Below are 23381 nucleotides of genomic sequence, written 5' to 3' on the forward strand. Positions count from 1 at the left end.
CTCGTTTTTCCATTGCTGAGTGATAGCCTGTCTTCGTAGAGTAGGTTCCGGAGTTGTGTCGTAGCCAGACTTGCTTGTCTTCTACCCCCCCCCCCCCCCCACCATTTGCTTGGTTTGATGCTTAGGATGTTGCCAAGGAGAAGTGGGAATGATCTTTCAATCTTTTGTTTATCCCATTCCTTAGACTCCATAGAGATCAAATCCGAGACTTTAAGATTGCACTCGTCCTCTGGTATAGGTCCCATGGGACGTTCTAACTCTGATAGAGATAGCCAATTGTCCTGCCAAGCTAGTACCTTATCTCTGTTTCCAATGGCCCATCCTAGGTGTTGTTTTAGGAGATCTCTTCCTATAAGGATCCACGCCAGCCATGTGAACAGCTTGCAGGAGGTGTAACTTGGAGAAACTCTTGATCATGGAAAGACTTTCCTTTGAGAACCCGAGCTAGTAAGCAGGAGGGTGATTCCAGTATGCGCCAGCTGAGTTTGGCTAAGAGGGCATCATTGAAGCATTGTATATCTCTAAAACCTAAGCATCCATCTTTCTTAGCTCTTGTCATAGTGTCCCAAGCTACCCATGACATTTTCCGGGTTCCGGTACTTGAATCCCACCAAAACCTAGTCAACGCTAACTGTATTCTCTTACACAGCGAGAGTGGGAGTTTAAAGAATTGCATGGTATGGTTGGGTATAGAAGAGAGGACACTCTTTAGCATGGTCATTTTGCCAGCAGTGGAGAGGTGTCTTGTGCTCCATCCTTTAGCTCTTTGTCTGATCTTGTCGACAATAGATGTAAATAGGTCTTGTTTCTTACGCCCAAAGTGTTCAGGCACACTTAAATATTTTCCAGCCCCTCCTTCTACCTGTATTCCAAGTTCAGCTTTTTTCTTCTCTTTGAGTTCAGTAAGGGTTCTGCTCGAGAAAGTGATGCCCGATTTTTGATGATTTATCTTCTGACCGGAGGTTGTTTCATATTGGCAAAGAATGTGCTTCAAGGTGGAGATACTTTTGGCATTTGTTCTGTAGAAGAAGAGGGTGTCATCCGTGAATAGAAGGTGATTGATTCTTGGGCTTTGTGTGGCTACACGGATGCCCATCATATGCTTTTCAGCTTGTGCTTTCCTACATAGGTCTGAGAAAACTTCGCCGCAGAGGATGAAGATATAGGGGGATAAAGGATCTGTGGCACCCCCGATCGTAGATGACCGGAAATGACACGGTCGATGTTCCTCGATGGTCGATCCGAGGATCTCAGAATACTTCCGATCACCTTAGACCAACAACCAAAGAACACCAACGCTCCTATTGAATATCACTCCAGGCTTTTCAACCCGAAAAAGCAATATCCGATAGTTAGTTCGTCCGGACAAGGACTAATATCATATGGAACTTGTATTTTAAAAACATTCTTTATATATCATTTAAAAGCATCTTACAAAATTTGTTATAAAATAACCTCGAAGTTTTCGGTCAACAAATCTTATACATAAGAAATATCAAAACGCCTTTGCAAGGATAATAAAACTACCGCTGGCTAATGTTGTTCCTTTCCGTCCTAGAGTAAGGTCTCCCGTCTACTGGTTACCTGCATCACAAATAAGTCATGAGTAACTAGTTTACTCAGTGAGCCTAGTCCCGCACCCCAACGTATATTAGTAATATCTCGAGCAATCAACTCCATTTGTATGCAGTGGAAATATATTCCATAACTAATAAGAATGCATATATAAGGCCTATAGTTTCACCGATGTGAATCTTATCTTTAATCTCCACGACACCCGCCATTCACTCATACTTATAATATATATATATATAGACTAAACCCAGAAAACCACCAAGGCTAACCGAGCCTAGCGGGGAGATAAATATAACCATCATTTACATTATATATTCCAAGATCGAACATCTAACGCTGCATGCAGTTACACGGCCTCCAGGGTGCGACCCCATCATCGTGTCTTCGTGATCTTGTTCCGTATGGCAGGAACAATTCACGGTAATGCGGGAACTTTCGGGAGAGTGAGTATACAATAAGACTTCACATGATTTATACTTATATAGTTAATATCATACATATGTATTAGTACTTGAGAACAAGTACTAAGGTTTGGAATAAACATCTACGATCATTCATAAATATTTATTAAGTGTTTACACTAAGTAAACACCTCACTAATTCAATATTGATCAAGAGATAAAGCCTATCAATCATCTACATTTTCAATCATGCAACACTAATTTATAACTCTTTAATCATCTATCTAAACTCACCTTTAAATCCATGAGATTGGCTAGGGAAGACTATACTCGAGCTCAAGCTAATCACACTCGACTTCTGGAATATTCTCGATTTAAAAACACCACAAGGATCCGGCTGATCCGAACACTATCCTTGACCATCTGTACCAATAACATAACGGTTGGAACAAAGGTTAATCAGTCCGGTTCAACCCCACAGTTCAAGATTCAAGACAGCTACCAAGGCAAGTTCAAGGCTGCTTCAGTTCGCTTCAAACATAAATCGTTTCAGCTAAGTTGTCTAGATGCTAGGGGACCATGAACTGAACTAATATAAATTCACACAAGGGATTAAGAAATTAATCCAGAGAGGAAGAACAACAACTCAGCCAGCTGGTTACAATCTAAACTGATCTGGATCAAAAGGCAAAACAGTTTACCGGTTCAAATCAAACACTGTCTGAACTCAACTGATACCCCACTTTAAGATGAAGCCACGCCAAACCTGATCAGTACCACATCAAGAAAAGGTCGGACTCAATCAGAACAAAGCTGAATCGCAGTCAATCCAACATAAATGCTCACATAAAACTGATCCACACAGAAACTTACATCTTTACCGACTAGAATCAAAGGCTGAAGAACATGGGTGATCCTAAACTTCAGGACACCAACTCTCCAACTATTTACCACACAAATAATCACTGATTAAAGTCACAAGATTGTGAGAAAGGGTCGTCCAAGCTCACTTCTCTTCTCTGATTGTTTTCTGATTTTTTTCATTGATTTTCCTCACATATTTTTCTCTCTTTCTCTCTGAATTTTTCTTTCTTGTTTCTGAGATGAATGAGCTCGACCAGGAAGAGGACAAGGTAATAAATGACAGTGGAAACAGCAGGAGAAGAGTCAGCAAGAAAGGCCAAAAGTTTCAGATCAGTATGAGACATGTGGTGAGCTGAATCACAGTTTCCTTCCCATGAAGTAATGTCATTTCCTTTCCATGAAGAAACTTCAAGCAGGTGTGCAACTCACATGACTTTAATGTATCAAACAATCAGGAAGGTTCAAGTCACATATTCAGGTCAGGAAGGAGCAAGCAGCCAGGCAGCACATGACATGCACATGACTCGCAAGCAGCTGAAAGTATTCAAGACCAGTTTTCGATAAAATGTTTCCCGTCCATCGGTTCTCGTCCATCTTAGATAAAACTCAACCATAATAATTAACACTTGGTCAGAACTATTAAGAGTAGGTATTTTGGCCACGAGACAGTCCCATCAATAATAATTCACGGGGTTGATTTTTATTTTTAATTCTGGTTGAACCAACTCCAAACTGGTCGAACGGGATTTTTCTCAACCAAAATTCTATCTGCTCGTGAGGGTTATTACATGATCTCCTTGCCTAATACCTCTTTGGGGTTTCACCCATCCCATAGCAGAGGCATTGATTAGAAACGAGTAGGAGACTGTATTCACACATTGCATGATCCAATTGATCCAAATGGGATGGAACCCTAGATGAATCATCACTTCCTCAGTAAAATCCCACTCCAAGCGATCATAGGCTTTGCTCATGTCAGTTTTTACTGCGATAGAGCATCGCTTTGATGATGTAGATGTCTTAAGATAGTGTAGGACCTCATGTGAGATTAGAATGTTATTAGTGATGGCCCTGTTGTGGACAAAGGCTGATTGATTCTCAGAGATCAAGTCCGGTACACTACAAGAAAACAGCGGTATTCTGACGGACATTCCAACGGAAAATGAAATCCTCGGAATTTCCCGAGAAATTTCCGAGGATATTCCGAGGTAACCCTAAATTTGGTTTCCTCGGAATTTCCTCGGAATTCCGTCGGTATATTCCGAGGAAATTCCGAGGAACACTTGATATACTCGATCGATCGATGTGTTTTTGAACATAAACGGATTGATCGATGCGTTTATAAAAAAACGTTCGAGATTTTGTTCATTCGATCTATTGGATATCCACATCGATCGATGGGATAATCTAATCGATCGATCACATTGTTACGCTTTGGTCCATCTTGGTGATCGATCGATCCATTTTGGGATCAATCGATCACATTGTTACCCCAAACCATGTTTCCTCGGAAAAGCCTCAGAATATTCTGAGGAAATTCCGAGGAACACTTGATATACTCGATCGATCGATGCGTTTTTGAACATAAACGCATCGATCGATGCGTTTATAAAAAAACGTTCGAGATTTTGTTCATTCGATCTATTGGATATCCACATCGATCGATGGGATAATCTAATCGATCGATCACATTGTTACCCCAAACCCTGTTTCCTCGGAAAAGCCTCAGAATATTCCGAAGAAATTCCGAGGAACACTTGATATACTCGATCGATCGATGCGTTTTTGAACATCAACGGATCGATCGATGCGTTTATAAAAAAACGATCGAGTTTATCAAGTGTTCCTCAGAATTTCCTCGGAATATTCTGAGGAAGATAAAGGTTTCCTCGGAATTCCCTCGGAATATTCCGAGGAAATAGGGTTTTTAAACCGAAAACAACGTTTTGCGGTTTGAATAACACTTATATAACCCTTATTAAGTGTCTTAGACTGATTATGAAGTCAAAAATTTGTTCCTTACCCTATAATAAATAATTTTCCGATTGTATGAACGAAATCCCCACAACTAAGAGAAACACTTATACACTTTAATGAATGGTAAAGGGAATACTTTCAATTCGTTTTGAAATTTGTTATTTCATGGTTTATGCTCATCTATACAAAGAATCCTCAATGGTATGCATTACAATTGTATAAGAAATGAAATACAGCAAAAAAAAATTGATGTTTTGAAACCCCAAACACTAGTTCCTCGGTATTTCCTCGGAATATTCCGAGGAAATTCCGAGGAAATTCCGAGGAACAATATAAATTAATAGAAATACATGCACAGGATATTAATTTTCCTCGAATTAATGAAAATATTCCGAGGAAATTCCGACGGATATTTAAGTGGCCGTCGGAATTTCCTCGGAATATTTTCATTTAACCGGGCAAACAAGCAGCCAAATATTTCGCGAAAATTGAAATTGAAAATACTGAGAGAATTCCGACGAAAAATATCCGTCAGACCCAAGGCTTTATAACCTCGAACCGCATCTTCTTCCCCATTTCTCTCTTCTTCCTCTCCGGCGATCTCTCTCTCCTTCCGGCGTTCTCCACCTTCTCTCGTGACGATCTCTCCGGCGAATCCTTTCCATTCCCTTACAAATCATGTAAGGACCCTATCCCACTATCTTAGGTCCTATTTGTTAGGTTTTTAAGTAGATTTGATGATTTTAAAAGTTTTTTGATAGATTTTTGTTAGGGTGATTGGGTAGGATTGTGATTTGTTGTGTAATAGGTTTAGAATTGTGATTTGGTTGTGTTGAATTGATTTAGAACTTTTTTTATAAATTGTTTATTATTTTTGTATTTACAAAACGTTTTTTCTATATAAATTCGATTTTACAAAACGTTTTTGTATATAAATTCGATTTTTGGATTTATAAAAGATGATTTCATATTTATAAAAATATTTATATTTATTAAAACTAATTTTGTATTTATAAAACATTTTTTTGATTTATAAACACTATTTTTTTATTTTTTTTATTTATAAAAACTATTTTTAAATATACAATACGTTCTTTGTATATAAATTCGATTTTTGGATTTATAAAAGATGATTTCATATTTTAAAATTAATTTTGTATTTATAAAACATTCTTTGATTTATAAACACTATTTTATTATTTTTTGGTATTTATAAAAACTATTTTGTATTTATAAAAAGATGATTTCATATTTATAAAAATATTTATATTTATTAAAACTAATTTTTTATTTATAAAACATTTTTTTTATTTATAAAAACTATTTTATTATTTTTTGTATTTTAAATATGTTTTCTATTTCAATTTTAATTTTATATTTTCGAATTTCAATTTTAAAAAAAATAAATTTATAATTTTTTTTTTTAATTTTGGAAATATTCCGAGGAAGTGTATCCCTCGGAATATTCCGACGACATCTTCCTCGGAATATTCCGAGGAATTTCCGACGAAAAAAATCCTCGGAATTCAGTCGGAAATTTCCGAGGAAAGATGAATTTCCGAGGAGTTATTTCCGAGGACTTTTTTCGTCGGTATGTCGTCGGAATAGTGTTATTCCGACGACATACCGACGATTTTTTCCCTCAGTATGCCGCTGTTTTCTTGTAGTGGTAGAACCTTCTTGAGTCTGTTGCCTAGCAGTTTAGAGATTATTTTGCAGTAGACATTGCATAGCGCAATTGGTTTATAATCTGCAACTGTTTGGGCTTCAGTAGTCTTAGGGATCAGACGAACATGAGTGTGGTTTAAGGTTCTTGGCATTACACCGGAGGAGAAGAAGGTTCGAATTTCGGAAACTATATCAGCCCCTACAGTGCTCCAGTTAGCTTGGAAGAAACTTGCTGAGAAACCATCCGGACCATGGGCTTTGTCCGGATGGATAGCAAGTAGCGCCAAATGAATTTATGATGCAGTTGGAATGGTGGTGAGCTCTTGGTTAGTTTCCGGTGAGATTTTGTTGTTTAGAGCTTCTGCAACCACTTGCCTTCTGTCTCCAGGGACTGTTTTGAAGAGTTTTTTGAAATAGTCAACTATAGTCCCTGCAATCTCTTGCTCAGTAAAAACAGGGCTGCCTTCAGCATTCTCCATAACATAAAAGTTGTTTTTTGCCAGGGAATAAGGGAAACATATACGTATGGTTCACCTAGTTCTAGAATTGGAGTATCTCAGGATTATATTATCCTTAACCCTGTGGCGATGCTTTATTCCCAAGCTACTCGTCCACGACCCTTCCACATCCCCCAAACTTACTAGTTCCTCAAACCCTCCTAATCTCAATTTAATACATTATACTTTGATCTAGTTTATTTGTTATCACAGCTCTTATTTCAGCTGAATTATGGTATCACTCTTTGATTTATCAATGCTGTCCATCAATGTAAGAGGTTATGTTTTCTCAAGTAAGGGAACGTAATGATTTTTTTTTTCTTTTGTTTAAGGTAATAGAAAATCACATTTTAACTTTCTTTAGCCTATCCAAGCACAAAAATAGTTTCATGAAATTATATGTAAACCAATCGAAAAAGAAAAGTGTTTCCTATCCAATAAAGCAAAGGATCGCATATGTTCGAGGAAAAAACTATGCATGCGTGGATCTGTTCTTTTCTTGCTGTTTGCTTATGAAATCTTTTACTTGTTGCATAAAATTAGAATATTTAATGCATAAGCTAAGTTGGTGTATATATATACACAAATAAACATGCTCGATATTATTACAATCATTCATCACAAATATTCACAATGATTAGAATAAAATTACCAACTCACAAACACCCTTTGTACCCTACGCCTTGGGTTAGCCGTTGCGAGGGTTGCCCTCGGAGAGGTGGTTACGTCAAAGACGGTTATCGTTGCTATAAGTGTGATTTTTTCTTTCACAAAGAATGTGCAGAGGCAACCTTAGAGATCCACCACCCATCTCATCCTGCACATCCTCTCTCTCTCTTTTTGGAGATGCGCAGAATGAAACGCTGTAAATTATGTGGAGAAAATTGGTATCATAGTATGTTTTACCATTGCTCTATATGTGATTTCGTTGTTGATACGGCGTGTGCCAAAAATCCACCACCAAATGTTATTGAATATCCCAAAGCCCATGAACACTCGCTTGTTATCGCGAAGGATCTTTCTGATTTCAATTGTGGTTTTTGTGGAGAGGAAAGTCAGGGTAGGTGTCGTTACAGATGTTATCTGTGTAGATTGGAATTCGAAATCAGGTGTTCTATGCTTTCTTTAGAGATAGACTACCCTTATCACCCTAAACATCCCCTTAAGTTCCTCACTAAAGAAGAACGTCATTTCTCCGATGGGAAATGTCGTATATGTGGAAAATATTTAAGATGGAAATTTTATCATTGTTCAATCTGTAAATTTAGTGTGGATGTTGATTGTGTGAGGGATCCTCCACCGCTTACAATCTTATTTCCTAAGGCTCATGAACATCAACTCAGCCTTACACCAAGGAAAATATCTTTTGACTGTGATGCTTGTGGGATGGCGGGTGATCGGAGTCCTTATTCATGCCAACAATGTTATTTCATGATTCATCAAAGCTGTATTGACTTACCGGAGATCATCAACGTCAACCGTCACGAGCATCGTCTTTCTAGACGTCTTCATCTAAGTCTTGGGAGTTGGGTATGCGGATTTTGTCACAAAAACGTTGACTGGTCTTATGGGGCATATTCTTGCTCGATTTGTCCTAATTATGTCATTCATTCTAAATGTGCAATACGATATGATGTATGGGACAAGTTAGAGCTGAAAGGGATACCAGAAGAACCTGGAGATATCGAACCATTTAAGGTAATAGATGAAAACTTGATATGTCATTTTAGTCACAAGGAACATTATTTACAACTCAACGAGGAAGGTATCATATCCGGTGGAAGCATTCGTTGTGAAGCATGTGTCTTACCTATATATTCTCAAGCATCCTATAGCTGCGTGCAATGCAATTTCATTCTCCATAAAACATGCGCTAATCTTTCTAGAAAGAAACGACATTTTTATGACGACAAACCATTAACTTTAATATGTGGTGACAAGATAGAGCGTTATTGTAACATGTGTGAAGAATATTCTGAAGGTTTCAAGTATACCGACTTTCAATACTTCAGTTTTGATGTTAAGTGTGGCACACTTTCTGATTCTATCATCCATGAAAGTCATCCATGCACCTTGTACTACAACAACGGGAAGCGTATGAAATGCGCTTCTTGCAATAAATGGGACAATCAATTTTTTAGTTGCGATGACTGCAGCTTTGGGATAGATAAAAGATGTGCTACTTTGCCAAAAACAACACAACACTGGTACGATGAACATCTTATATTTTTATGTTACAACAAAAGCAAGAGAGGAGGAGAATATTGGTGTGATATATGCGAGGAACAAATAGATACCATGATTTGGTTATACACATGTGATAGTTGTTGTGTCACATTCCATGTTAAATGTGTTCTCGGCGACTTTTCACGTTTCATGCCCGGAAGGATAGTCAAATTTGAGGAGTGGAGAATCAAAACGATGCAAACCAGTCCTGGTTTCGTACCACGTTGTTACGTTTGTCATACTCGGCGTGCAGTTCCATTCGTTTTAAACGTTTTTTATCCCGAGAAAAATGTATTCATTTGTTCTTTAGATTGTTTAGTCTTTAGATTGTTTAGTCAGAAGTCGATTACTTGAAGATTTGTATTAAACGCATAACTAGCTTTTGACCCGCGCGCCCGCGCGGGTGTTTGTTCTTTATAATCATATGTTTTTAAGTTTTGAAAATGAGAAAAATTTAATTGTTTATACTTATTATTTTTTTGTCACTGTTTATGTTATAGATTCATATGTTGTTCAAGTTTGACATTAGTGTGTATTATTGTTTAATGTGATGAATTTTCGTATATAAACTATGAGATTGTGTTATTTTTTATTGTGTTTATTTAGTCAAATTTTTTATTCTTGTTTTTATATTTTGTAAAGCCAACAATAATATTTTTTTTTTGCCGATAGTTAAAAATATCTAACAAACACAAAAAATATGGTTAAGTATTTGAAACTTTAGTTTATTATTCTGACCAGCGTTTTTAATTGTATTGTGATATATATTTTTCATATTGTCTATGGCATCAATTAGATTGTAATGTTTTATGAAATCTAACTATGTATTTATATATAGTGTGAACATAATTTGTTACTTAAAATACTGTATTAATTGATGACAGCAAATATAACTTGTGTAAGAAAATTTTTAAAATAAAAAGATCTTTTATATATCTAATTATATTAACATTGGGATATATGATTTGATTTTTCAATGCATTATCTAATATATACATTAACATTATGGCCCAAAATAAAAGATTTTTATGAAGCCCAATTTGTAACTGCTTATTCCTTATTCCGGAAAAACACTATTAGTTGGTGTGTGTATCAAAAAACATATGCAAAAAAGAATTTCTATCGTCTCTTTGTCTCTCTCTCTCTCTCTCTCTCTCTCTCCAATCGATGCTTCGATGTTCATCTGTAGAAAAAGGGATCGAAGAATCAAATCCATTGAAAGTACAATTTTATGTTTATCAACTTCATTCGATCAAGTATCTGCTAAATCAAGCGATGTATGTCAAAGGTTAAACTTCCAATTTTTATTTTCAGTTTAAACGATTACTTTTTCGAAGACCTAAACACTTTGATCGTTTCTTTCTTATGTCAATAGATCATTGTCTCCATGAGTAGATTGGCCATCTAAGTTTTGAATTGGGAGAAATCAAATCTTTTTGTCAAGATCGAGACTGATAGAAAACAATCATGTATTTTCAGACATCTTCTCGTGCTAAAAAGAGTCCTACAGGGTTTGTTCTTCATTTTGTTTCTATCTTATTTACTTTATGCTTCCTGTGATATGATAAATACAATTAGTTTCTTCTAATATACATTCTTTGCTTTATTTTTTTCAAATACCTGCATGTAGATAAAATATAGACCCTTGGAGCGGATAGACAGAGCCCGGATTCAGATTTATAAACTGGCATAAATCTGATGATAGCATCATATATGTAAAGGTGACCTATAAGTAACTCTCCTTTCTTTGCTTTTGCAAATTGTTTGATTTTAGTTTACTTTTCTTTAGCTCAGGTAGCTCAGGAATGATTTTAAAATTGGATAGATTGTAGCTGTTGTGGCCGACTTTTCTTTAGCTCAGGCATACTGTTGAACGGCTTCTTAATCAGACGTTGATATGTTAGTGGCATGGTTTGTGCTCAGTTTATATGTTAGATTTAAAAGTATTATTGTCCCGAGCTATAAGTAAGTAAAAATCTTTTGTGGTTTACAGGCATGAAGTATTAGATTGCAGTCATCATAAGTGATATAAAGAGACGCTCAAACTGAGTACCGAGACAAACATAGAGAGATGAATTTTAACTACAATGACATCACAGATCATAAGGGCCGGAAGACCAATGAGTGAGTCAACAACATTTGCGAACACCATACTTTCAATACGGTTAGTAATAACTTATCTATTATAACTAAATCATAAGTTTAAAGCAATGTAAAAATATTTTTAAGAAATTAGATTAAGAAAAAACAATGGCTTAAGTATATATGCTGGGTTAATACCACGATTAATACAAATCTTTTCTTCACAATAGTTTATAATCTTGCATCAGTCATCCTCAAAAAACCTGATATCATGACATTTTATATGTGGCTGATGTTTGAGTTGGACTATCGGAGGACGAAATTCAAGTTATCCAGATACAATGGAAGACGACAACCTAGACACAGACTGAGAATACGGTTAGTGATTACGATTATCTATCATAGCTAATTTATAGGATTAAAGGAATGTATGAGCATGTAGAGTAAGTATTGGTTAGGATTGAACCCTGCCTTAACTATTGATGTTTGGTTTTAGCTTGTCTGAGTTATGATTTAGTTGATGTTTGGTTTTTACTTGTCGGACTCATTGCTTCTATAGGTTTATCTTAAAGATAGAATTGTATTTCAGAAAATTAAAAAACATAATAGATTGAAATGAACAAAGAGAATTGACACGCAGGTCAAAACTGAAGTTTTACAATCTTATTGAAATGAAAGTTTGATTTAACAAATAATAAAATGCAGTTTGCATCTATTAAAACAATCTCTCTGAACCAGCAACCACTCTTCCACCAACACAAACCTGGAAAGAGCAAAAGTGGACATAACACCAGTTAAAATTAATTTTAATTATTTTTCTTTAATAGATATATAAGAACAGACGCATAGGAATCTGAACTTTATAAAGAACACATACAAACATAAAACGTATAACTACATCTAATCGATTAGGATCACATACCTTATCACCCCCAACAGCTAAAGGTTGTCGAAAACTTCTTTAAAAACTACATTCATAGTTTTTTTCTGTGTTTTTCCATCTTTGTCCACAATCAAAATTTTTAATCCTTTTTTTGAAGTGGCTCTAGAAACAGCCACATATAGCTGACCATGTGAAAAGACAGGTCTTGGTAGATACAGACCTACTTGAGATAGTGATTGCCCTTGGCTTTTGTTGATTGTTATGGCAAAAGCCACAGCAAGAGGCAGTTGCCTTCTCCGCATTTTAAACGGCAATCTGGTGTCAGAAGGGGTTATCAGCAATCTAGGAATATCAACTATTTCATTCTATCAGCAATCTAGGAATATCAACTATCTGGTTATCAGAAGGGGTTATCAAATTGATTACGCGTTTAAGCACACACCAATTAACCTAATGTGCCAACAATACCACAATCGAATGGTATGTCATTGTAGCATTTTAGGATCGAATCCACAGAGAACTAGAGACTTATAACACCAAGAATACACAAACCTTCCTAATCTAAGCAAACAAGAAGATATATGATTTGTAACAAACTAATATCCTAGAAATATAAACAAGTGAATCCATGGGCTAAGGGAATTGACTTCAAGTAACTAAGATCCAATCTAGGTGACAAGCTTTCAATCAAAGTAATCTCTTAAGTCTAAACACAATTCTAGACAAGTCCTATGTCTAGGTAAATGCCCATTTGCTTAGAAATCATTAAACATCAAATGCCTTTGGCTTAATTCAATCAAGCAATCTTTAAGTTCAAGTTTAATAACTATCTAGCAATTTTAACATCAAGTGTCCTTGGCTAATCTCACTAGAGCTTAGTTGAGTTGATTCAAACACTTCATCTAATCATGTCTGATGAGAAGTGTTTAGAAATCAGGTTTAGAGTGATCAAGACTAAACAAGCATTAAGAATACTCAACAAGCAAGTTCATACAAGGATCTAATACAATAACACCATAGATCTTCACTAAGTTACTCTAATCTCCCTAACCCATGAATTCTTAAGGAAACTACTCACTAATCTCCATGAAAACACTTAATCTCATAATAGATTGAAGCATATTCAAGTAGGTACAACAGAGAATAAAGATAAACAAGGATTTAAACAAGCGAAACGAAATTAAAACTCAAGAACAGATGATGAACAATGAAGAACAGCTCAAGAACACTAAGAACAATGGTATTTTAAAAGAGAGAGAGTTTTTTTGACAAGTTAAATTATTACAAAGTTGGATTATGATGTTTCTTGCCCACTCTTTTGATAAAAAGAAAGCAAATATTATACAGAAAAGTAGGAAAAATTGTGCAAAGGAAAGGTGGGTGGAAGAAAGTGGGAAGTTGGTTAATCCCATCAACTTTCCAGTGGTCCCCGGCAAGGGTTGATACACCTGTAGTAAATCGATTATAACTTATCCAATACAGCTCCAAATGACTTGAAAACACTTCCATTGGAAAGCTAACTCAATTTCCAGTGTCTCCACAAATTTTGAGCTTCAGAAAAGATCTTTAAGGCTTTCATCCGTGTTCATCTTTTACTCTCTGAAATTCCACGATTCCGGAGCGACCTCGCTGTGTCGCTGCGAGAGGTCGCTCCAGATTCGTTGTTTCCGGGTGATCAATACGCGAGCGACTCCGAGGTGTCACTCTAGTGCGTCGCTCCCAGCTGGAGCGATCAGAGCGACTTGGTGGTGTCGCTCCCAGCTGGTCGCTCCGGTAAGGTGCTCGCCCAATGATCACTTTTAACACTTCTTTTGGACTCCAATTGCACTCAAAATCCCACCAATGGTCCTCTAACTCATCCATGGTGCTCTCCAACACCTGATATGTACAAATGCAATGATATGCAGCCTAAATGTGCCTAAATAATGCTCTAAATGACCAAACCATGCAAGAATAAGAAGTTAAAAACATGTAAATTCACAAGATATCAACTCCCCCACACTAGTCCTTTACTTGTCCTCAAGTAAACTTTCAAGTTCTAAGAAGGAAGAAGTTTGAAAAAGGGAGCTCATAGCCAAAAGACACACATCCTAGCTCTTCTACAACATTCCAAATGATCATAGCAAACAATCATTGGTCATTCTTTTATCAGTCTAGCTTCTCAATGCCTATCAACCTCTTTTTATTTCTTTATACAAAGTGCAATGCTCATCAATCAACAAGTAACTTCAACCAATTCTCACATTCATTCACACACACACACAAGGTGGATTCTCACAAATGGGCACATGATCTCAATCACTTGGCTTGGTAGATTAATGGTCTTTTATGAATAAAAAGAAAGGTTCAAATACAATCTTTTTAATGGTGGCAATCACTCAAGAACAAGGAGCATGATCATTATGCAAAATTTATCTAAGACTAGGAGCAATTCATGCATACATAGCTCATTCTCATCATTCTACTCTTCTTCCTTTGTGATTACAAATTCTACCCATCTTTTATATTTCAAAACCCAAGTATATACACTTCACTCACATTTCTCACCAAGTGAACTCTCTCTTTTTTTTTTATTTACATGATCAACCAACTAAGGACTTGACACTCTTTTTCTTTCCCCATTATGATCTTTCATTCATTTTTTTTTGGGAAAATTGCCAAAAGAGAACAAGAAAACAACATAGTTGTCCCTATGGTATAAATCCATCATTAAATTGTCCCTTTAGTATAAAATTTTCCAAAATTCCAAAACTAACCTTGAATTAATCTAATTAAACATAATTTAATTGTGTTTGTTTCATGTGCTAAGTAATTTTTTTTTTTTTAAAAACGTGTTACAAAGATATATTAAAAAAGTTAAAACAAAAAGGGAACAAAACACGTAACCCTAATTTCTTGTTGGTTTCTCCGCCTCTCTCTCAAGAAAAACAATCGAGACTTTGAAAATGGCGATCCTGTGTAATAACCGGTGAATTCAACGGCGAAATCAAGCTTCTCCGCCTCTCTGCTGCTCGCTGCTTCTCTCTGTTTGCCTCCACCTCTGAACTAATTTCGTTTTTGTTTCACCGCCTCTCTCTGATGGCCAAAAAATTGAGACTTTGAAGATGGCGATCTTGTGGACGAACCAGTGAAATCAAAGGCAAAATCGAGCTTATCCGCCTCTCTGCCTCTCCGCTTCTCGGCGCTTCTCTCTGATTCTCTTCACCTCTCCGCTACTCTCCGCCTCTCTGCTTCTCGTCGCTTCTCTCCATTTCTCTCCACCTTTCGGCTTCTCTCCCCTTCTCCGCCTCTCTCATCCGGCTATCTGGTCTCAATTTGTGAACGGTTTGTTTCTTTGATTTGTCTTAGTCTTTGTTTCATTATTAAGTTTGTTACTTTGACTTGGATCAATATTTGTTTGCTTGTCTGAATTGACTTTTTGATTATGTGAACCGATTTTGGTGAACAATGTTAGTGTTTGTGTTTGTCTTTATGAGTGTTACGATACTGATTTCGCTGAACAAAGTTTGTGTGTATTTGACTGTTAATTGTCTTAATTTGCTGATTTGATTGCGAGATGGAGATTGACTTGTCTTATTTGATTAATCGATCTACTGTGTTTCTAAATTTAAATTTGATTAGACAATGGTGTTTTGCTTTTGATTATTATCTTGTGTTTGGCTCAGTTTCACTCTGGCTCAGTTTCACTCTTACGCTTGTTTCGGGCGTTTGCATGTTTATGATATTGCTGTTAACAACCATGTGTTTTATTATCTTTTGTAGATATGGAGCTGGAGCTACCTAAACGATTATATGCAGAGGGTTCAGAACCTCGGGTTAAGAAGATCAACAACAGTTGCCGCATGGAACTTATCAGAGATCTGAAGAAAGCTATGTGTGCAGAGTACGATGATGTGAAGAGAGATCCTGTTTTCACACATATCATGGCTATTGCCGAAAATGATCTCAAGTTCTCTGGGAAACTAGTGGATAGCTTCATATGTAGACAGCTGATTACCTCAAAGCTGCATGAGAAGTGGTTTGTTTTTGCGAGGACGCCTCTCCGGTTTTCGCTTCAGGAGTACCATGCTGTGACAGGCCTCAAGATTACACGGGAAACTAACAGTGACGTAGTGAAATGGAAAAACGACGGGGGTTTTTGGAGTAACCTACTGCACACAGGTGGTAAGATCACCTTGCAGTCGATCAGAAAGGTTCATCTACAAGAAGTTCACACTTGGACGCGGCTTGATAGGATGAGGTTGATCTACTTGTGTGTAATAGTGGGTGTGGTGATGGGGAGAGATGAGAAGGTGTCCATCCCTCATATGTACATCAAGTTGGTGATGGATTTTGACAAGGTTCGGAAGTTCCATTGGGGTCTTCACTCGTATGATTTCCTGTTGAGTTCGATTGAGAAGGCAATGAAGAAGTTGGGTAAGAAGGAGAGCTACATTTTCGAGGGTTTCTCCTATGCTCTCCAGATTTGGATTATGGAGGCAATTCCTGATTTTGGAGAAATATTAGGCAGAAGAGTCTCAGACAGCTTCAAAGGTCCAAGGTGTGGCAATTGGAAAGGAGTTGCAAAAGTTTCTTATGAAGACATCATTGAGCTCGAGGACTCCTTAACTAAGAAGGTAACATTCTCTCTGTTTTTTTCTTTTATATGGTTGTTGTATATATTTTGTTTGGATTTTCATGTTTTAACTGTTTGCAGGATAACTTCTTCTCGGTCATATCAGTGACTGGTAATGGTGATGTGTTTCTAGATGCTCAGTACACAAGGGAGGGTGAGATGGAAGATGAACGAGTGGACCTTGTTTTGGGGAGGATCAGGAACAAGTATGATTGGAGCAACACAGACTGGCCAGTTTTAGACCCTGAAGAGTCTAAAATGGAGGAACCCGACAGCCATGATAGAGGGTCAGAAGCTGATAAGATCGTGGATCATACGGATGTTGTAGCAGACGAGGAGAACTCTTCGGTTAAGGTCGCAGGAAAAGGCAAGAGAAAGTTTCTTGATGAAGGAGCAGAGACAAGAAAGAAGAAGGTGCTGTGTAAGCGATCAGCAGAAAAGTTTCTGACTTTTGGTCCTGAAACTATGAGTTTCATTGAGGGTCTTATCCGCACATCTGTCACTTCATTGGGAGATGTGCTCAGTATGCAAATGGCGAATATGGAGAGGGTGTTTACAGAGAGGATGGGAAAGATGGAGATTGAGGTTTCACAGCTCAAGGACGCAATCAGTTTGACTGGTGAAGGAAGCTATCCTAGTAAGAAAGAAACTGAAGAAGCTCCACTAAACAGCAAAGCCAAGGAAGCTCCACCTAAGAGCAAAGGCGCTCAAGCTCCACCTAAGAGCAAAGGCGCTCAAGCTCAACCTAAGCGCAAAGGCGATCAACCTACTCCAACAAAAAAGGTACTACCTAAGAGAAAGTGTAGAACTTGATGAACCTGGAACTAGGATGCTTGAGTTAGGGTGCTGGAGCTAGGCTTATGGAACTTTATATTGACTGTGTAATATTATGTAATATGGAATGTGAAACTTTGTGTAATAGGTTTCTAAAGTGTAATATGTTTGAATGTTTGTGTATTAAACTCTATGAATGTAATGCTTTGTTTGTGTTATGAATAAATGGCTTCTTCTTATATGCAATGTTTTAAATTTTAATGAATAGGACGGGAAAAAGATTGCTACAGAAACTAATGATTTTGATTTTGGATTGAGTACACAAGACTTGCGGGACCTGTCCCAAGCTACATTTGTTGACGGTTTTGATCTGTCTCAAGTGAAAGTTGAGACGTTAAGTAAATCGAAACCGTTTAACATGGCTCCACTGCAGTGGAATGATGAGGAAATGGATCGAACCAAAGAAGACTCGCCAGATGCCGCGTTGGTGTTTTTCCGTGAAGAGGATTGGGAAAAAGTTAGAACTTGGTCAACTTCCTCCACGTAAGTACTCTATTCTCATTCATCTGACATGTATTAATACATTTAAAATAAACTAATGAATGTTTTACAATTTTATCATTGTATTTGGTTTCAGACCTATACGGATTGGACCTGCCACTTTAGATTTTGAGATTGCTAATCGTCTTATGGATAAATCTGAGTGGTTAAATAGCTTGGTAAACCTTAGAGACTATTTGCTTCCATATGTGTCTTTTAAATACATTGTGTGTGCTAAGATTTTCAAAATATGCAGGAGATTGACGCTGCAATGTACGTATTCCGGGAGAGAACATCTTTGAAACGATGGAGACCTCATCGTGTCGCCTTCATGACTGTCGTCTTCAGCAATATGATTAAAAAAGAGTATGGTCATTTAGAAGCTCAGGGTAGAAAGAGCTACATGCTTCATAATTTGCTACTGCAGTTCGGTAAAGGAGTCCTTCCACCACATGGCAGGACACATGAGATATGGAATATAGATGTGGATCGCCTGTATGTCCCTGTTCATGTCAGTGGGAATCATTGGATCGCCTTGTGCATCAGTTTCGTGACGAGGAGCATTGAAGTGTTCGACTGCTCGGGTAAGAAAAGGTACAAGGAGGTGGATGGGTTCGCAAACCTTATTCCGCGTATTGTCAAGGCAGTTCAGCCTATGAGACACCAGAAGGATTTCGCAGTCGGTGCATATACTGTTTCCTATGTCCCCGTTGGGAATCTGAATAAAAGTGCATGCGACTGTGGCGTCTATGCAGTGAAGTTCATTGAGTGTCATGCGCTTGGATTGGAGTTGTCGTTGTTGCATGATGGTAACATTATCGAAGCTCGCCACAGGATTCTATGGGATCTTTGGGAAGCAGCTAATGATCCGGAATTGATTGATAGGATGTCAAAGTATCAATCCCCGGAGTGTCTCTCTTCGACTGTAGAAGAGATTTTGTGAGACTGCTTGGTTTCAAGTTCTAATGTAATGAACAAGATTGCTTAATCTGATGTATAACTTCTAGATTTTATTATCATTTTTAGGAACAAGACTGCTTAGTTTATTGTATAACTTCTAGTGTTTAATTATGATTTTTAGGATTGACTCTTGTAATCAAATGTACATCTTGTGGTTTTGTTATTAAGAGTTTTTAGCTGAAGAATGCTAGAATTTAACACTGTTTTAAATTAGAACCTTAAGCTAAACCCTAAACATGCCCTAACCGAAACACAAAACCCGGAACAAGACCACAGTCAAACCTAACCTAAACCCTAAACATACCCTAAACGAAACAAAAACCCATAACAAGACCACAGTCAAACCTAACCTAAACCCTAAACATACCCTAAACGAAACAAAAACCCATAACAAGACCACAGTCAAACCTAACCTAAACCCTAAACATACCCTAAACGAAACAAAAACCCGGAACAAGACCACAAGAACATTTAGAATAATTGTTTTACTAGATCATCCCGTAGGAGTAAATAAATCGAATCAAATGTAATACACTTAACTTGGCTTCTTGCAAACCAGACTTTTGATCCAACTCAACAATCAAACCCGACCAGAACTAGATCCACAATAAACCTAAAACCCGACATATATAACACCAACTCAGCAACCAAACCCGACTTTTCCCATTTTTTTCTGTTCTTCTTTTTCGTCAATCTCCTTTTTCTCTCTGAAGCAGTTTCTCACACACATGAATACTTCAAGGCGACATTCATACGGGGTGCCATCTAGGTGCTGGTGCGGGAAAGGGGTTGTGATATTCTACTCGAGAACTGATGACAATCCTTACCGACGGTTCTATAGATGTGAAATAGGGGCACAGGTTCATAGTCTTGATTTGTTTTTCGATTCAATTACCGATTTGTTATGTTCCTTTTTTGTCTGATTCGATTTTCGATTGTGTAGGATAAACATCATGTTTTTTCATTCCATTTTACTTCTCCTAATTTGATTTTCGTTTCTATGTAGCGAAAGAAGGAAAATCATTTATTTAAGTGGGTTGATGACGCCTTGCTTGATGAGATTCGAAGGGTAGAGGCTGAGCAAGGGAGAATTGTAGAAGAGATTGAAGATCTGAAAAGTAGTATCACACAGAGAATAGAAGAAGAAGTTAGGAAGCAGAAAAATTCACTCGAATTAGGTTGCTTAGGAAGCATTCTATGGCTTTTTGGAAGATTAAGAAGCCAAGAATGAGTGAAATCAGTCTACTGGTTCTAAGTATCTTCTTGTTAGTGTGTTTTTTTCATTTTTACCAGTCATTTGGTTCTTAGTATTGGCTTCAATAAGTGTTTTGTTGCAACAATATTTGTGTCGACTTTACCAGTCAAATGGTTCTTATATTTTGTGCTCAGTGATCTGTTCTTACAATCCACCTTTTTTGTTGAAAAATCAGACATCAGCTATTGTCAAACAAACTTAAACTCGAACTCAAAAGCATAGCTGAACATAACTAAACAAACAGAGAGATAGAGAAGTGAAGTGAAAATAATACCAATGTATAACAATGAAACTGATAAAATAACCATACAAGAATTATCCAAAGTATCCAAAGTTAAACAAAGTTGATTATTTTTAGAAGAAAAAACCATACGAGACAAGGCAATACTGCACTTTCAAACACCACAACTTGCATACTTGAACAGACCAACCTGTAACAGAAAAATAAATACCTGAAACACAATTAAATCGAGATTGAAAAACATATAAACGAACTGGCTATATAAGCTGACCCTTACCATATGTGACTGACTATATTGGTATTTTACAAGTTGCTCTGTTGTGCCCACTAATACCACATCTACTACACTTGCGAAGCTGCCTCTTTTGTGATGTTTGCGATGACCGAAGTTTATCTTCAACAGTTTCATATCTCCGTTTTCTATTCCTTCCAACTGATTTTCTTGACTCTGGTGGTAGCACATTGTCCACGACAACATCTTCTGGCATGGACCAAGCATCCTCAGGAACAGCAATAGGATTGATGCTTTCATGATAAGCTTCTCGCCAAGCTTCTGTAGTGTAAAATAAATCAGTTAATGTGTGTGGCTGTCTGCCAACATGAAACCCAGCTTTAATTGCGTGCCGACAAGGTATCTTCATCAGGTTGTACTTCCCACATGAGCAAGTACGTCTATCCAAATCAACTAAGCAGTCGATTTTATCACCTCTAACAAGCAAGCGACCATCGCTGACAGGGTAAACTGCAAATCTTTTGCCTTTCTCGGTTCTCCTTTCAATCTTTTTCTCCACATCTTCGGTAAGAGGATGATTATGCTTTGAAATCTTTTTCTTACGGTTATAAAACCACCGAGTCAGCATTTCTCTGATACTGTCCAACAAGGGAATGATTGGATACTCTCTCGGCGAACGCAAAGCAGAGTTGATGGATTCGGCAGGGTTTGTTGTCCTTATGTCATATCTATATCCAGAGAATTGACATCTTGCCCACTTTTGGACTTCAGCATCCCTTAGGTATTTTCCAATTGCCGGACTGATATTACACACATTAGCAAATATCTTTTCAAACTCAGCAACTCTATAAACCTTGGACGCCTTTGCAACCAACCCAACAAGTCCTTTCCCATGGTAATATGTTACCACATTATTCAACAAATGATGAATGCAAATACCATGTTTAGCTGTTGGATACACAGTCTCAAGCGCCTTAGCAATGGCCGCATGTCTATCCGAAATGAAAGCCAAATGATGATCATCAGCAATGACACTATTTAGTTGTCTCATAAACCATTCCCAAGAATTTTCATTCTCTGAGTCGACTACTCCGAATGCAAGAGGATACAAATTAGAATTTCCGTCTACAGCAGTTGCAACCAATAGAACTCCTTTGTATTTGTTCTTCAGAAAAGTGCCATCAACCACAATAACCCTCCTTATGACTCTGTTAAATCCTCGTAGCGATTGCCCAAATGCAATAAACAGGTACCGAAATCTCCCTTTGCTGTCAATCTCATACGATGAATGTGTTCCCGGATTAGCCTCTCTGAGCATGTGCAAGTATTTCGGTATTTTTCCATAACTTCTCTCTGGTATACCTCTAACAGCATTAACCGCATATTCACGAGCATCCCATGCTAAAGATTTCGTGATCTCACAGCCATGATCCATAAGCATAATCTGTATTATATCATTGCATTTCGGCCCTTCCTTAACCCCTTCATACCTATGCATAATCAGACTGCCTATAGTTTTGGCCGAAGCAGTCCTACCCGGTTTGGTTTTGTTTGAAGGTGCACATGTATGTTCACCGACATACTTTTTGATAATGAAATATTCAGAATCCTGCAAACACTCTGCTCGAACACACCAATTGCATGCATTATCCTCACATCTAACGTACCAAAGTTGTCTATCCGTTTTGATAACCTCATAGTGAAAGTTATGCTTCATTGCACATATCTCAAAAGTCGCCTTCAGCAAAGTTTTGTTCTCAAACAATTGTCCCTTCTTAACAACATTGAGCACAGAAAACTTTGACATCTTATGTACGTCCTCTTTGGCCGAGATCATGGTATCGGCATGATAGGCATCCTCATCAACTTCGACTCTTCTAATCTTTTCTTTCTTTTCCTCGCACTGCCTCTCAACAAACACAGGAGCTGGTTCATTCCCCCTATCAACCGAGTTTCCCTCCTCTTGAGCAGTAGTTGAATCAGCTGGCGACTTGTTAAGATCAAAGTCTGGTTCATTCAGATTCTCAACTTTGGCTTTAGATGTTACACACAATCGAGTAGAAACACACTTTTGAACAAAACAAACAAAATTCTGAAGCTGTCGATCATTTGCAATGATCACAGGCGGACAAGTTGATGTATTGATCAACTCATTAGGTAGATAACTCAACTCCAAATCGGGTAAGCTATCTTCTTCCATATCAAAATCTTCCAAAACCATTCTTTTAAAATCCTCTAAGGTAGAAGTTGATTCCAATAACAGTAGCCTAGCCCCTCTCTCATCAGCCGTAAAAACCCATCCCGTGGTTGCTCCAAACTCCCAAACACCACATGTTGTATAGATATGCATCATAGAACAAGAGTTTGTAAAAATCACAAGACAAACTATAGAGAAATCATTGGAAAATCATAGATTGGTGAAGAAGAACATTCAAAATCGATTTTTTTTTTAATTTTTCACGAACCAAATCAATGAAAACACGTTTTAGGAAGTTAGAATATTTTGAGAATATTTTAAAAACTGCAACTTCCTTAATTTTCGAAAATTCAGTTTTTTTATCCGTAGAAGGCACCTTCTACACTGTGTAGAA

General features: G+C 37.3%; 2 protein-coding genes across 15 annotated transcripts; one reads left to right on the plus strand and one right to left on the minus strand.

Moving 5' to 3' along the window:
* The first annotated feature begins 10286 nt into the window (after positions 1 to 10286).
* Positions 10287 to 19244, plus strand: LOC106431179. Of its 14 annotated transcripts, none has more exons than XM_048745374.1 (11): positions 10287 to 10496; positions 10584 to 10719; positions 10839 to 10929; positions 10998 to 11119; positions 11202 to 11372; positions 11521 to 11668; positions 15936 to 16789; positions 16870 to 17571; positions 17831 to 18105; positions 18200 to 18281; positions 18359 to 19244. In XM_048745374.1, the coding sequence occupies exons 7-11, from the start codon at positions 15938 to 15940 to the stop codon at positions 19043 to 19045; spliced, it is 2598 nt and encodes an 865-aa protein (XP_048601331.1). In that variant the 5' UTR covers positions 10287 to 10496; positions 10584 to 10719; positions 10839 to 10929; positions 10998 to 11119; positions 11202 to 11372; positions 11521 to 11668; positions 15936 to 15937; the 3' UTR covers positions 19046 to 19244. The 14 variants fall into 14 exon arrangements, with proteins under 14 accessions (XP_048601331.1, XP_048601329.1, XP_048601333.1 ...); XM_048745372.1 differs by having other exon boundaries at positions 11539 to 11668; XM_048745376.1 differs by having other exon boundaries at positions 11592 to 11668.
* A 1604-nt stretch (positions 19245 to 20848) lies between these two features.
* Positions 20849 to 23140, minus strand: LOC111202757. The gene has a single exon (XM_048743585.1). The coding sequence runs from the start codon at positions 23138 to 23140 to the stop codon at positions 20849 to 20851; it is 2292 nt and encodes a 763-aa protein (XP_048599542.1).
* Between the last annotated feature and the right edge of the window lie 241 nt (positions 23141 to 23381).

Source organism: Brassica napus, chromosome C1, assembly GCF_020379485.1.
Source record: "Brassica napus cultivar Da-Ae chromosome C1, Da-Ae, whole genome shotgun sequence".
Lineage (NCBI taxonomy): Eukaryota > Viridiplantae > Streptophyta > Magnoliopsida > Brassicales > Brassicaceae > Brassica > Brassica napus.

What these genes read in the sequence shown, in the direction of transcription:
- LOC111202757 (XM_048743585.1), bottom strand. Translation starts at nt 23,140, where the DNA reads ATGCATATCTATACAACATGTGGTGTTTGGGAGTTTGGAGCAACCACG.
- LOC106431179 (XM_048745374.1), top strand. Translation starts at nt 15,938, where the DNA reads ATGGAGCTGGAGCTACCTAAACGATTATATGCAGAGGGTTCAGAACCT. An exon ending in AACCTACTCCAACAAAAAAG is followed by an intron (nt 17,572 to 17,830) that starts GTACTACCTAAG and finishes TTTAATGAATAG; the next exon opens with GACGGGAAAAAGATTGCTAC. An exon ending in CTGAGTGGTTAAATAGCTTG is followed by an intron (nt 18,282 to 18,358) that starts GTAAACCTTAGA and finishes CAAAATATGCAG; the next exon opens with GAGATTGACGCTGCAATGTA.